The sequence below is a fragment of the Harmonia axyridis genome, chromosome 3 (assembly GCF_914767665.1).
Source record: "Harmonia axyridis chromosome 3, icHarAxyr1.1, whole genome shotgun sequence".
In the NCBI taxonomy this organism is placed as follows: domain Eukaryota; kingdom Metazoa; phylum Arthropoda; class Insecta; order Coleoptera; family Coccinellidae; genus Harmonia; species Harmonia axyridis.
In genome coordinates this window covers 62,374,832-62,390,754 of record NC_059503.1, presented here as the reverse complement: position 1 = coordinate 62,390,754, position 15,923 = coordinate 62,374,832, and the positions used below count along the sequence as shown (strand labels likewise).

The window sequence follows — 15,923 nt, the reverse complement described above, 5'->3', positions numbered from 1 at the left end:
ATTTCATTCCGTACAATCTATTCTGCTACGACTGAATTGACAGTTCGTTCACTGCGCGTTCATGAATTGTGTGTATGTCGTGTGTATTTTATTGAAATCCTGATGAAGGGGGGTTGAAGAGGGTTGGTAATGGTTTGGGGTTCTAGATCGCAGGCGCTCTGAGGGATTGAAGGAATCCCCTAATATATCGTAGGAAGAATAGATCGAGATCCACGAGGTAAGTCATACCACTTCAGTTAGAGATAGAAAGAAGGGTTGCATCATATCTGGCAATTTGTGTGCGCAAAAATAGGGCAGATGTATAGGGGGTGGTTGAATATTTACTAGCAATCAATTCATTACAATTTAATGATAACAGTAGTGTATATTTTTGTTTCAGCATCCTTCGAATCGGGAAATACATTTTTTTATTCTTCCTTTTTTTGAGTTTGTTCCAGAGGAACATATTTTGGCCAAATGTCTATAATTTTTTATTTTTAGTCCGTTCATGAATTCCTGTGTGCACGTAACTATAGAGCAGAATGAGCAATATACACTGCGCAAAAAAATTAAAGCACATTCTGAAAATCTCAATTTTAATGGAAGTTAACTCTACATTGACTTTATAACTTATTTTTGATGTTCTCTTGGGAAGGTTTTGAACGAAACAAGACACATTGAATGCAAGAAAAATTCAGGATTTCACCGAATCTTATGCGAAAGAAGAGAAATAAACAATTTTCAAAATACTGGAATGCTGATAAGTGATTTAATACTTGGTATTTCCACCCCTTGCGTTAATTACAGCTCGGCAACGACGGTTCATACTCAAAATGAGTGATCTTAAAATGTTCTGATCTAATCCTTCCCAGATTTCTCTGAGTTGGATTCCTAAGTCATTAAGAGTAGCTGGATGATTTTCTGAACTTCTCAGCCTTCAATTGAGATTGTCCCAAACCTGCTCAATCGGATTGATATCTGGACTTCTTGCTGGCCATTCCATTCGAGAGACTTCAACCGCTTCAAGGTACTCCTGAACGATGCGCGCACGATGGGGTCTGGCATTATCGTCCATAAAAATGAAATTTTCACCAATGTATGGGGCAAATGGCACTACATGCTCTTCAAGAATGTTCCTTATATGCCTATCAGCATTCATAGCTCCATTATCAACGAACACTAGGTCTGTGCGAGCAGTCAAAAATATTCCACCCCATACCATAATCGATTTTTCCCCGAAACCAGTAGTATTCAGGAAATTGCACTGAGCATATCTTTCATGTGGACGTCTGAATACAAGGAAACGTCGATCACAATGGTAGAGACAGAATCTAGACTCATCTGTGAAGAGAACTCTTTCCCAATCAGCCTCTTCCCAATGGATATGCTCTGTCGCAAAATCCAAACGCGCCCTTCGATGGGCTGGGGTAAGAGCTGGGCCTCTCGCCTCGACACGAGGTTTGAATCATATTCTCTGAGATGATTTCTTATTGTCTGAGTGCTAATTTGGACCCCATGAGTTTGCTCAAGCTGATTTTGAAGGAGGCGAGCGGTTGCAAACCGTTGTCCCAACGAAGAAACTCTCAAGTAACGTTCTTGAATGGCAGTTGTCACCCATGGTCTACACTGTGCTGGTCTTCGGACATTCATACCTGTCTCCCTGAATCGCTGCAACATTCTGGACTCACTTGTATGGGAAACTCCAAACCTTTCTGCAATTCTTGTGTATGTCCACCCTTCTTCTCTCAAAACTACCGCTTGGGCACATTCCCCTTGGGTCAAATTGCGTGTTTCGCGTTGCATAGCGATCGAGTGTAGAAAATCAAACCAAAGAAGAACTATTGATCACTAGAATTGATCGAGAACAACTGATTTCAGAATGCAGCCAATACATTCAAAATCTGATAATCTCATCTTTTTTTATTCCTGCTGGGAAGAAACATCTGTATTGAAGAAAAACGTTGAAAGTGGATAACATATGCATGCATAATTCTGATAAAAATAATTATCATTGAGAACACCTTCAGTTGTAGAACAAATTTGAGATTTCCATAATGTGCGTTAGTTTTTTTGCGCAGTGTACACTTTTTTGCGCGTTTGTCCAGAGAAATATTCATTTTAGCCAAATGTCTATAATTTTTTATTTTTAGTCCGTTCATGAATTCCTGTGTGCACGTAACTAGAGAGCAGAATGAGCAATACATATACATGGTGATTCACGAAGACCGTTGGTTAGAATATTTCAAAGATTAACTCAAGATAAACCCTTTTAAATTTTTTAATTAAAGAGTACTACTACTTTTTCACACGGTTCTCTAGTGTAGATTCATTTTCCTTCTGTGCGGAAATGGCTCGATCAATTCTTCCAATTTTTCGAATAAACCTCAGCATGGCAGTTTAGAATAAACTCACTGATTTTTTTCACGAAAAAAATTATAGTTTTTGTATCATATTACTTTGAAATTTGAAAATTTTTTCAATAGTATTTCAATTATGTCGATGATGATCATCAACATTTTGGGAATTTTCATATTGTAATGAAAAATACATACAATATAATAAGAGTTTTTGAAAAAATTATACGTTCTCATGTTCCCAATTTGAAAATTCAGAATATCAATAAATGGAAATATTATCGAATAACAAAGCGATAAATGCCAATACATTAGAGGAGTGTTTTGGAAAAATTGTTGATTCCAAGATAATGACAATATTTTGAAACTCATCGAAATAATTGAGATACTAATGAAAAATCTTTCTGACCAACAGTCTTCGCGAATATTTCTGTACACTTGAGATTTTCAGGATAGGTTCAGTGTTATTTTCTGTTCATCATTGGACAAAATATGTTCGATCGTTCAAATCAAAAGTTTCCAAATAATGAATCGAATGTTCATATGAAATTTCGTGAGTATCGTATCATTCGAGGTTGATTTATTCATTCATTTTTTTCTTATAAAATTCCGATGTCTCAAAATCTTTTCATCGGATTCACTGAAATTTTCTCAAGAACCATAAATCGATTTCAGGTCTGAAAAGTGGTACGTGAACTTTTTGATAACATGTTTTCATTGTTACGCTACTTCCGGTTATACCGGATATTACTTTGTTATTTCAAAAGGAACCCTCAAACAATTTCATGACCTTTTTGCTGGAAAATATTTGATTTTTTCGAGAATTTTGCAGGTTTGACCTTAAATTTGAATGAAATTATCTAGTATAATGTATCATTCAGAAAATGACTGGCTATATCACATTTTTGAGTAGGTACTCTATTTTTCAATCAATTTTTAATACTTATTGTCCCCTGAAGGAAGTTAAATACAGATCACGGAGTGATATTTGTAAATTAAGTCCGCATATTGTCGAAAAAAAGAAAATACTGGATAACCTTCTTGTCATTTCTGAATCACGACCTGAGTTCAAAAATCTGTACCGATCTTTTAAGAGACAGTATGATAGCTCAATTACCCAAGCTATTAAATCTTATTACAGCAACTTCATAGCAAATTCTCAGAACAAATCGAGGGCGGCATGGAGGGTGATTCATTCACTATCAGGTAAGAGCACTGAAAAAAACTTGCCTTTTCAGTCAGAAAATCCTGTTGATCTTTGCAACAGTTTCAATGATATGTTCGTGGGAGACGTTGCCAACCAGACGAATATTAAGATTCCTGGAGCAATCTCATCCTTAAAATCTTCTCACGGTATGAGCAAGTCTTTCTATTTCTTTGATGTCACAGAGAGAGATGTTAGTGATGTCGTTAAGATGCTGAAAACCTCTAACTCTTCAGGTCACGATGGAGTTCCGATTTCGATAATAAAAAAATCCATTCATATTATAGGAGGCCCTCTTGCTCATCTTATTAATTGCGCTTTCCGAGAGGGTTGTTTTCCTGACGAGCTGAAGATTGCTCTGGTCAAACCACTTTTCAAGAAGGGAAATACCTGTGACCTCAGTAGTTATCGACCTATTAGTATTCTATCTAGTTTTTCTAAGATATTTGAGAAGGTTTTTGCCGTCAGACTCATCAGCTTTTTTCGAAAATTTAATGTTCTTGCTGATAGTCAGCATGGTTTCACGAAAGATAGAGGTACCGAGACTGCTTTATTTGAGTTGCTAAATTCTGTTCTTTTGGCGCTTGAGAGTGATGAAGTTCCATTGGCTTTGATGTTCGATTTGACCAAGGCTTTTGATTCCATCGAGCATAGAACCTTATTGGCTAGACTGGAGTTATGTGGGATTAGGGATATCTCTTTGAAATTTGTTGAGAGCTACCTAAGCAATCGACGTCAGAGGGTTGCCCTCACTCTAGATGGTGCAGTCCACTTCTCTGGGGAACGATCTCTTACTAGGGGCGTTCCTCAGGGAAGTGTACTGGGCCCTTTGCTTTTTATTGTTTTTGTGAATTCCCTTTGTTATATTAACACCTCTGCTAATTGTAAGTCGATTCTTTATGCTGATGACAGCAATTTTTTGATTATATCAGGTGATGTCGAGTCCTGTAGCAGGGCTGGAATGGATACGGTTCTGTCTGTTGATAGATGGTGTAATGAAAGTGGTCTTATTCTAAATCATAGCAAGACTCAAGGTATTTTCTTTTATGGCAGCCAGTCGGTGAAGAACTATCCTCCTTTTTTGTGTCATAGTAACGGTCAAATTAAATTGGAGGATTCTGTAAATTTTCTGGGAGTTGCTCTAGATAAACACCTGCGGTGGGATCATCAGGTGTCTAAGTTGGGGAAGTCTCTCAACTCTTCGGCGTACTTGATTTTCATGATGAGGGACAAGTTGGAGAGTGCTGTGGTGAGAACTCTCTACTTTGCTAGTTTCCAGTCTGTGCTGGCATATGGAATTATTTTTTGGGGCAGTTCGTCTGGTGCCGATGAAATTTTTCTCATCCAGAAAAGAGTGATGAGAATAATGAATAGGTTGGGCTTTCGTGAGTCCTGTCGCGGAGTTTTCAGATCTAATGGAATCCAAACTGTCTTTGGTCTTTACATTTATCGCCTACTTATCTTCCTTAAGTTACGAAAAAACTATTTTTTGCCATATGTCAATAAAAATAATACTCGTCAAGTTTATCCTTTCCTTCTTCCTATTCACAGTACTACTAGGTTTGAAAGGGGACCACTTTATATGGCCATGCGTTTATTTAATTTGCTTCCTAAGCAATTACAGGTTGTTGAAGATATAACCTTGTTTAGAAGGCGCATTTACAATTTTATTTTGGATTGTGAACCTTATTCAGTTGATGAGTTTATTTCATTTTGTAGAAAATAAGCTCTTTTATGACTTGTCTCTATTTTATTCGTTTGCATTGATTTTGATGTTGTGAATAATTTTTGAGATTAATAAATATTATTGTTATTGTTATTGTTATTGGTACCTAATATAAAACTTCAACGAATATGGTAGATCGACATTTTTTCCTTCAGAAATTATGAATCCACGATTTTCTTTTTGTTTTTTACGAAGATTCCTATTTTGTGATGAAATTATGCTTATATATAAATAGAAATTGTTTTCATCAGGTTTTTCGACAAAACTATGGCTAAAAAACTGCGTTGAAAAATAAACACCAACTTTCCTCTATATCTCTGAAACGGTTATTAATTTCTATGATATGTTATGAGTATTACATAAACTATTGAAATTAATGAAAAAAAAAAATATGATTATCTCTGAAGATGTCAAACTTTCAATAATGATTTATTTCCTAATGTGCTCAATACATGCAAACAAATCTCAGAAGAAATGTGAGAAGAAGTAGCTTTGAGAAAATATTCTTTCAGAAGTTGTTAACAACAAGACGTAATGGCGCAATTCGATATGCATTTATATTATCTACAATTCTGTTAGGTTACTGGACATAAAATAAAATAGTTAATAGATTCTGTCCTTATTTGATGGAAATTCTTCATAGATAAAATGGTGCTAAAATAATTACTCAGACATTACGGAAACAATTATAGAATCCAAGTATCTAACCTACATATAAAAATACGACATTGTTCAACAAAATTTTTTTTTTATTCTTCATTGTTAACCAATCTGTGGCTATAAATATTTGGAGTCAGATAAAATAAAGAAGGGAATTAATTAACTCTTTCCGAAAAAAAATGTCCATTTATCTATCTATCGGCATCTTCTAACTCAGACAGATTCTCATTATCTTTTTAGGTCACCAATCTTGAAAGGAAGTGTTCAAAGTATTCAAAACGAGTTTTCAACAGTATAGTTTTTCGTTGAAAGAATCCCATAATTTGAAAAGATGCCATTAAATGTGTACGAATGGAAATGAACCAGTTCAACAACTGTCTGCAACACAAATTACGTCAATTGAACCTAAAGGTCACCATCGGCGTTAAAAGTGAACAGATTTGAGATTGCTTTATATTATTATTATAGCAATGGAAAAATAGTTTAGTGTAACACTATGAGCGATTGTTTTTTCATGAGAGATCATTAAAGATCTCAAAACAGTATTTATACACATATCATTCACTATTATGACATTGTTGCCGGTTAGTATATATGTTTTTTTATTCGAGCTTGAATTTTTTATGGTTCTGGTCAGACGATCAAAAAAAATTTAACATTAATCTTCAAATTATAATTTCATAGATACAGGCGTGGCGTAGTCTCAACTCTGTTGGATCATTTTTTGCTGATATATTTCTCGAAAATTTCTCTGGTGTTGGTGATAACGTAGTCAGAAAATTCTAAAACTTGGCATGCAAATATTATTCTAGATCTAAATGTAAAATTTCATCACAATCGAATAAGTAGTTTTTAAATGATCAGAAAAAGAATGTTTGAACGACCATATCATACGTAACTCGATTAAATGATTGATAGGAAAAATGTAAAAAATAGCTGGCTCAAACTAGCAATAGAAAATAAATTCAGGATAAGATATTAAACTTTGAAATGAGTATGGGTAGGATAGTATCATTTCAAAAAAGTTAAGCCTACAAAATTTATCTCCACTTCTTTTAGTTAAATCCTCGAATCGATGGACTCCTTTCTGATTCTGACAACATCAGTCCACTTCTTTGGTACTCACTGAAGATCATTACGTATCTCCCAGTCAACAAGGAAACCAAGCGGCTCTCTCCAAGTTGAATGTTACAGTGTCTTAGGTCATTGCCAGGGGTCATTGTATAGAGTTTGTTCAATATTTTCGTAAGCAATTCATGTGAACACTTCGAGAAGAAAATTCAGCATTTCGACTGAGGTGAGTATTTCAAAAGTTCAATAATATTTTAATTCAATCACATTTCTAGAGTGCGCGGATTATTTTAACGGAAAAACTGGATTTTTTTCGATGTCAGAAAAATTTAAGAATGAAATTTGTCAATTCCCTTCAAAATTATTATTATTATTGAAAAATTTTTGAGTTCAGGGCAGACAAACTGAATTGAATGTCACCACGATTTTTGTTCTCATCGGGTCCTAAAATAAAATTTAAGACTTTTTTGTGGCAATTAACAGCTGTTTTGTAACGTTTTACGTTATATATTTTTATTTAATGAATTCAGTCCTCATTTGGCGGAAATGCATTATGAATTTAATAAGAACAAAGTAATCTCCAGAAATATTTTATTGTCTGCGACAATTGTTTCGCTATATTAGGCTTCATTCTTGACTGATGTGGTCAAAAACGGAGCTTGATGTGGCCACAGTTTTATTTCAGTTATATTTTTGTTTTCGTATTCAGGACGTTGCTGATGGTATTGAATTAGAAATGATATGAACTTAATTGTATTTCTTATTCAATACCTCACCTTTTCGAATGTGTTATCGTTGAATAAATTGAAAAAAAAGCTGACTTGGCATTAGGAGCTTTCATTCATGCATCCGTAAAGACCTCAGAACTGGATATACAGGGTGAGTCTTTGACTTGTACATATATTTCAACCAAAGCCTCCCGAGGTCAAAATTCAAATTTAAAAAGAACACTTTTTTCCTTTACCATTTATTCCGATTCAGCTCGGTCAAAAAGTACAGGCTGTTGAAAATCCACAAACTAAACTTAATTTGTCATGGACATTTGTCCATCTGATATTTCCGTGAAATTTCCCAAGAATATAATTGTACATATATTTTCACATCTCAGAGATCATGAATAATAGAATAATAGTAACGATAGTGCTTACTCTGTTTTAGAAATACTTGTTTCATAATGACTTGAGAATGGCTACAAACAATAGCCGAAACGTCGTCATTACTGAATAGAAATAAAGAGTAATTTACTGGAATATATTTGGTCACCTATACCCAATAACTCAATATATATTATCCTAACTAAGGTGCAGAACTTGCTCACTAAACTTAATTTTAGTTATATCTCGAAAATGGTTTTATCGGAGGAAATGATTTTTGGATTATGGTTTTTCCTTGGTGTGATGAATCTTATCCGGACATAAAATTCCATCCATATCTTCCAGTTTCTTTATTTTTACCATTTCATTCCATATAAATATTAGAAATTCTAAAAACTCAATTCTCAAATATAATTTGTAAGCTCATTAATGAATATTTGAATGTTTTTTAGTTGTTTGCATAAAAAAAATTTATGTGAAAATTGGGTACTTTGGCTAAATACAACTCTGTTCTCTTGTGAAAAAAATACCACAAAAATAAACATTTGCTATGATGTCATGTCTCAAAGTTTAGAATTGAAGCACTAGTTTGAAAATTATGTAGTTTCAATTAACTCAAATAAACTCCTACAATTTGATTTCAAATTACTGAGCTTTGGCACAGCTCTGGTAATATGGATATACCTCATCATAACCTACATTCTATTTTGAAGAATTCAGATCACTCATGTTCAAGAAAGTTTTCACAAAATAGTCCTATTATAATGACAACAATCAAGATCCCACTGAAGACTTCTGCTATCAAACATTACTGTATTCTTCTTCAGGCCATTCAAGCTTAAATCGAAGCTTACCACTAGGTTCATACTAGATAAATTTTTATGTGATTGCGATTGAATCCTAGAGCATATGACTTTCATACTATTTTCAAGAGTACAATAATTATTTTAATGTGAAAACAAATTAAGTGAGTAGAAAGAAACAGAATATTCAATTGTAAATAATTATATCGAACACTAGTTTATTTTTAATTCCAAAGTCAAAATAATTTAAGTAATAGTTGCCATAACATTTTATTTCCTTATTTTCTTACTGATGGTTTCATAATTATCGATGCAAATTAATTTTTTTTTATATGACATAGTTGAAACAAATCAAATGCTTCGTTCCATAAAGAAATTGCTTTCGATCAGAATGCACAGTGATTTATTTTGTATCCTCACAATTTTTTTGGTAAATAGTATTCAAATTTCTTAAATTTATGTAGGGAACTTCAGTATTCTGTTGGGTTGCCTCAAATTTTTGATAATTCTCATTGTATGCTAGCATTGATATCATAATAGTGTAAATGAATATCTTAGATTAGAACACAGATTATTTCAATTTCTAAGATATCTACACATAGGTTTAAGAATTTTTTTGTCATTATGGTGAAATTTGAAGTTCAAACTTGGAACCTCCACAGAAGAATATCATTTAATTATTCAATATTAAAATAAAATGTAAGGTTTCATGGTAACTCTTGTACAAAATGAAATAAACAACGATAATAAATGAATGGATATGAATATCTGAGCTTATATGGGTGGTTGCGTGATCAATTCGTTGCTAGTATCGAAAATGAAATAGAAAATTAAGAGAGAAATCTTCATCGAGAACGAAATTGGGATAACTTAATTATTGTATTTAATTACTACTTCGTTCAACAAATGGAATGTTAAAAGTGAGTTTGTGATGGTTTGTTAACATAGTAGCTCATTACCATTGGTATAATTTTATGCTTGGAAAAACCTCATTACGAAAATTTAAAATGGCTATATATTTTCATCTAGTTCGAATCGGAAAAATGGTAAAGGAAAGAAGTGTTCCTTTCGACCTCAAGAATCTACTGTTTAAATATATGTACAAGTCAAAGACTCATTTTGTCATTTCGTATCTACAGCCTGCATCTCAACTCCGTCGGTTTTGTGATCACAGAATTATATTCCATGAAGCTCACAATTGTAATTTAACAAATAACTGAATGCAAAAGTGTCTAATTCATAGCCCTCCAAAATATTGTACTCCAGTAACTCAATAGTTAGCGATTCGATAAACATAAATTGATAGTTGTGAAATTTCGTGAGAATAGATATAGATACACCAAATATATTACGCTTTCTCATTTATACCAACCCTTGTTGTGAACTTTGAATATCCAACAAGTGGGTCATTTATAAATAGTAAATGATTCTATCCAACCATACCCATTTTGCATCGATCGGTGGTTGAACACCAGTAGCGAGCGTTGTGAGGAATAATCAGAAGTTAACATTAGCCATAGAGCCTTGTCATCAAGTGAAGTACAATGGTTCAGTTCAGAATAATCATTCAATAGAATGAGAAATTTTCCAGAAATATATTTCACTTCCATTTTGCCAAATATTCAGTAGGCACCTACTGAATGATTGCTTGTTTTTAAATGTTTTGAAATATAATCTGTAGTCGAATTTTATATCAGATCATTTGGCTTCCGAGTATATTGAGGGTTCACTTTTTCAATGAAGAAAATTGTTGCTATGTTTCTGCCAGTAATTCGGAACAACTTTTGTGTCTGTTTATCTATCCATCAGTCTGTGCTATTATTGGAAATAACAAACCAAAACCACTGCAAATTTTCCAATACAATTTTCTCATATCTATCTCTCTTTTACATGAGATATTACTGGAAAAATTAGAAACTTATGGCATCCGAAATAATCAGCTGAAACTCATGAAAAGTTATTTGCAAAATAGAAAACAAAAGATTCTCCTGAAAACAAATGAGTACACATTCACATCCAACGAACTAGAACTATCGATGGGAGTAACACAGGGAAGTATTTTGGGACCACTGCTTTTTATAGTGTACCTAAATGACCTTCCAGAAATATGCTCAGAAAAAATTCAACCAGGCGTCAAACATCCTTGCGATACCTGTGCCACTATTTATGCAGATGACACAAACATTGTTTTAACAGCCGACGAAACACAGACAGCAATAAACAGAGCAAATACCATCTTAGGCGAGGTAGAAGAATGGTGTAAAGTCAATATATTGAAACTAAACATGATCAAGACGGAATGTACTATCTTTCATACTGAACGAACTAGCCACACAATACCCGAACAGCTAACACTGAATGATACTGAAATCATTCCTTCTGATAATGTTAAATTTCAAGGAATTTGGATAGATAAAATATTGATATACCGCACTGCTTCCCTAGCAGAACATGATACATGATTTTTGAGAACAAAAACTTTCAGAGAACAAATTCGAAAAAATAGATTTCTCGGACACTTAAGTGCACATAATCAGAAGAATAGGAGCATAATATATTGCTACGTTGATACTAAATACAAAATTTTCACCGTAAATTTTTTGGGCTGATACTTTTGGAATAATTTTTTTTGTTCGGATTTCCACGTTATCATCTCATTATTTTCAAAATTGAATATTTTTTTATTTATTCTTCCCATGTCGAAAAATTTTGCGCGAAAAGAGAAAATAATAAACAGTATTATCTTATTTGCAGTGTTCTCTTGATTATAGCACCAAAATGACCTGTAACGTTCAAGGCTTGGAGACACCGTGTGCCGCCAATATAAATGGAGTGGGAGGAAATCTGTTTCTGGCCTTAATCAACACACTTTTCGCCAGCCAGTGTCTACTGGGACGTAAAGACATCTACCCACCGAATTATGGCGAGACTCTCAGCAATGATGAGGAGTTTGACTTCATCGTTATTGGTGCAGGGTCAGCAGGATCAGTAGTGGCAAGCAGACTATCGGAAGATGGCAAATACAGTGTGTTAGTACTGGAGGCGGGCGATTATCCTTCTGCTACCAGTGACGTAAGTTGAACAATCTTCTTTAATATGAAAATGAGGGACTCAAATTTCAATTGAATGTTGCAAAGATAGAAAATACTAAGGCAATACCGAATCAAGCTACTCCGCTGAATTTCTGTATTTTCATACCTCAAGACCATCATCTAAGGTGACATTACTAATTGATTAGAACATGAGAGGATGACTCAGTTGAATAACCTTAACTTACTCATGTATATATATTCATCAACCTGAACTATCATATAAAACAGTAATTTTCTTTCAGATACCTAGTCTACTATTCAGTCTCCAAGGAACAGACGAAGACTGGCAGTATCAGACGGTTCCTTCTAAGACCTCTTCCCTGAGTCTGAAAGATGGTGTTAGCAAATGGCCAAGAGGCAAAGTCGTTGGTGGTTCAAGTTCGATCAACGTCAACCTCTATCTGAGAGGCAATAAACGGGATTATGATCATTGGTCGACCCTTGGTAACAAAGGTTGGGACTACGATAACGTCATGCCTTTCTTCAGACTGTCAGAAAGGGTTGTGGCTCCAGAAATAATGGAATCTAACAATTACGGTACCATGGGTTTGTTACCTCTCAGCAGATACGAACTTCAAGAGCCAATAAGGAATGCTGTTCTTGACGCTGCACAAGAGATGGGCTATCAGGTATCCAAGGAAGAGATTCCGTTAGGATTTTTTGACGCTCTCATGACAGTTGGAGATGGCGTTCGAGCAAATTCTGCTAAGGTTTTTCTTGGAAACAATAAGGAATTTTTAAACCTTCATCTATCAACCAAATCTCACGTCAAAAAGATTGTTATCGATAAAGAAACTAAGACAGCTACAGGCGTAGAGGTTGAAGTGGGTGGAAAAACTATTGTGGTCAGAGCATCAAAGGAGGTCATACTATCGTCAGGTGCAATTGGATCTCCACAAATCCTCATGTTGAGTGGAATTGGTCCTAGAGAACACTTGGAGGCGAACGGTATCGAAGTTATACAAAACCTAAATGTAGGAGCAAACCTTCAAGACCATTTGATGTATAGCACTCTTTTTGTGAAGCTAAATAAGTTTTCGAATAAAATTATGCAGCCTCATCAAATGCTCGACGAATTCTACAAATACTTTCTGTATAGACAGGGAGAAGTTGGGCAAATTAGAATGACGAATTTGCAGGGACTCATCAACACTAGAAACGATTCAGAGTATCCCAACATACAGTATATGTTTTCATTGCATCCTCAGAGTGACCTCCTTTTGTCGGAGATATTGAAATGCTGGAATGTGGAAGATGAAATCACTAATAATATAGTACATGCCAATGAGAGGTCTAATGTTCTTTCCTTCTTCCTGGTTCTGCTAAACCCAAAATCTAGGGGAAAAGTTCTGTTGAGAAGCAAAGATCCGAAAGACAAACCCCTGATTGACACAGGTTACTTGACAGATGAAAAAGGCGAAGACTTGCAAATTTTATTGGAAGCGCTCAGACACACAGAAAAGTTTTTGGGGACGAAAGCCATGCGAAACTTTGAAGCCGAAATCTTGGATATTGGAATTCCTAAGTGCAAAAAGTTCAAATTTGGCAGTGACGACTACTGGAAGTGTGCCTTCAGAAATTTGGCAATGACCGTATACCATCCTGTTGGAACTTGCAAAATGGGCCCAGATGATGATTCCGAAGCAGTGGTAAATCCAAGGTTGCAAGTTCGAGGAATAAAGGGCCTGAGAGTGATAGACGCGTCAATTATGCCCACCATAACAAGTGGAAATACCAATGCACCTTCTTTGATGATTGGTCAGAAGGGAGCACAGATGATTCTGGATGACCATGAAATCATGCACACAGAATTGTAGTCGAGCAGTTCTTTCTATTGACAAACCAATTTTGACTCCTCAAACTATAAATACCACGATGTTCCTCAATCATATTTATGTATATCTACATGCGAAATGTTTCTTGGTATAGAAAATAAGTTCCCTTAGTTGAATCATGGAAGTTTGAAAACTGAATATGAGCATGTATTTATTGAAGGTTTTTATGTTTATTTTTACTTTGTAAAATATTTATTTTTAAAATATAAGCACTATGAATGCAGAAGTTAAATTAATTTTTTTATTATTGTCCTCACTCTGTTTGGACGATTCCAAACAGATGGATGGAAGCAGACACATAATTATTTTCAAGAGATAGAGAATCATTGAGATATTAACCCTTGGTTTATAAACTTGAAACAGTAATTAAAAGCCTGCCGGTGTTGATATTGTCAAAAATGTCATATTTTGCAGTCGCCATTGGTCTTTTGATTGATTATTCGTTGATTCTGTAAACACAGGATACTGAAAGAGTGCAGGAGGGATTCTTTCTCTTCGATTTAGTTGCCATCTCAGAAGTAGCTTAAGTAAAAATTAATGAGATTCTAACGATACTCAAGCAACTCTAATTGAAAATCAATATGAAGAATTGTCTGTAAATTCGAAAACGAATACTATATTTTTTATTTTTATCCCCCTACAGGCTACGCCACTGTAGCCTGCCATGCAAGCAGGAATCGCATCCACCAAAATTGACAACCCAATAGGTTATCTAACAGTACACGAAAAATATAAATAAAAATATGCAAACATGAAATGATTTTTTATGGATGGTAGGTCTTATCAGTTCTGACATAATTCGAACGATGGAAAATTTTATGAATTTTACTGAAATCTTGGACGATATACAAAAGTGAATTTCTCAACCTCAATGTCCGAAGAAATCCTAAAATTCAGTTTCAAGTTCGATATTTTTGGAGGACTGGGGCTATTCGAAATAAGAAATTTGGCATTATATCATAAGATATCCCCTACTGATTTATTTGCATTCACTCATATAGAAAATAAAAATGAATTTTCTCAAAAAAATGTTTTCTGGAATTATTGTGTACCTATTCAATTTTCAATTACGTTCGTAATGCTGAATTAATTCAAAGAGTTCAAAAACCATTAATGAAACCACAAGAAACTGGATTTATGCTTAGCCACAAATTAGTACCTATACCCTCAGAGATAGTATCAGTACTATCGGCTGTTCAGTTTTTAGGGTGGATAATTAAATCTAATAGAATTTCTGACCGCCAATTGAACGTATGCTTCCTAAAATACAAGACATGAGATTCTTGAATTTACTGAAAAAAATTGCAATCAAATTACAAAATGGACGTCTTTTTCAGATAGCTCATCTAGAGTAATTTATACTCTATAGTGGAGTCTATAGTATATTCAAGTAGCATGAATCATCATTACTAATGCTATGTAGGAATGAATAATAGTGGAAATTGATACAATCAATCTCAAATCATCAATCTGAACTTAACAGGACAATATGATATGGAACTTTTATACTCAGTTGCCAATATTTCAACTGACATAATTCTGAACTGATAAATAAAATTATTATAAAATATATATAAAATGGTGGATGCGAAAGGTTACCAATGGTGGTTCAACACGTTCAATTCCTGTTAAAGTAAATGTTATTCAATATCGAATAAATTCAAATATCAATAATACGAATATTATTTGATGGCCTCTCAAATCAACACCGACTGTCTCTTACAGCATATCCTACCTTATGTCTCGAAAACGCAGCCACTCTCGTCCCTCACCAATTGCTTTATAATAATATTAATAATAACCGTCTTTAGTGGTTGCAAAGTGTCTGACACCCAGTTGCGGGAATATTCATTAAAATTTAATGCCGTCTTTAAAATTCGGCAATTGGTTAACTGCACTTTTAAATGGAGGGTTGACATTTTAATGCGGCATTAAATTTTAACAAACGAACCTTTATCTGGGTATAAGAGTTATGATGAACTATTTCCAACAAAAGTTTCCCTAGTAGGAAACTCATGATCTTATCCTCCTAGCTGATCAAATGGATGTCAGAAATATCGGCTAAATTGCACAAGTAAGAAAGAACCTTGCAGGAAAATGTTGAA

General features: G+C 34.3%; 2 protein-coding genes across 3 annotated transcripts in view; one reads left to right on the top strand and one right to left on the bottom strand.

The window, feature by feature from the left end:
• Positions 1-15,923, bottom strand: part of LOC123674766 (flotillin-2) — a 374,288-nt gene that overhangs the window by 76,064 nt on the left and 282,301 nt on the right. The window lies entirely within an intron of this gene.
• Positions 7-14,050, top strand: LOC123674754 (glucose dehydrogenase [FAD, quinone]-like). Of its 2 annotated transcripts, XM_045609818.1 has the most exons (4): positions 7-217; positions 6,983-7,220; positions 11,663-11,963; positions 12,226-14,050. In XM_045609818.1, exons 3-4 carry the CDS (start codon positions 11,670-11,672, stop codon positions 13,798-13,800), a joined length of 1,869 nt encoding a protein of 622 aa, XP_045465774.1. In that variant the 5' UTR covers positions 7-217; positions 6,983-7,220; positions 11,663-11,669; the 3' UTR covers positions 13,801-14,050. The 2 variants fall into 2 exon arrangements, with proteins under 2 accessions (XP_045465774.1, XP_045465775.1); XM_045609819.1 differs by lacking the exon at positions 7-217 and having other exon boundaries at positions 6,989-7,224.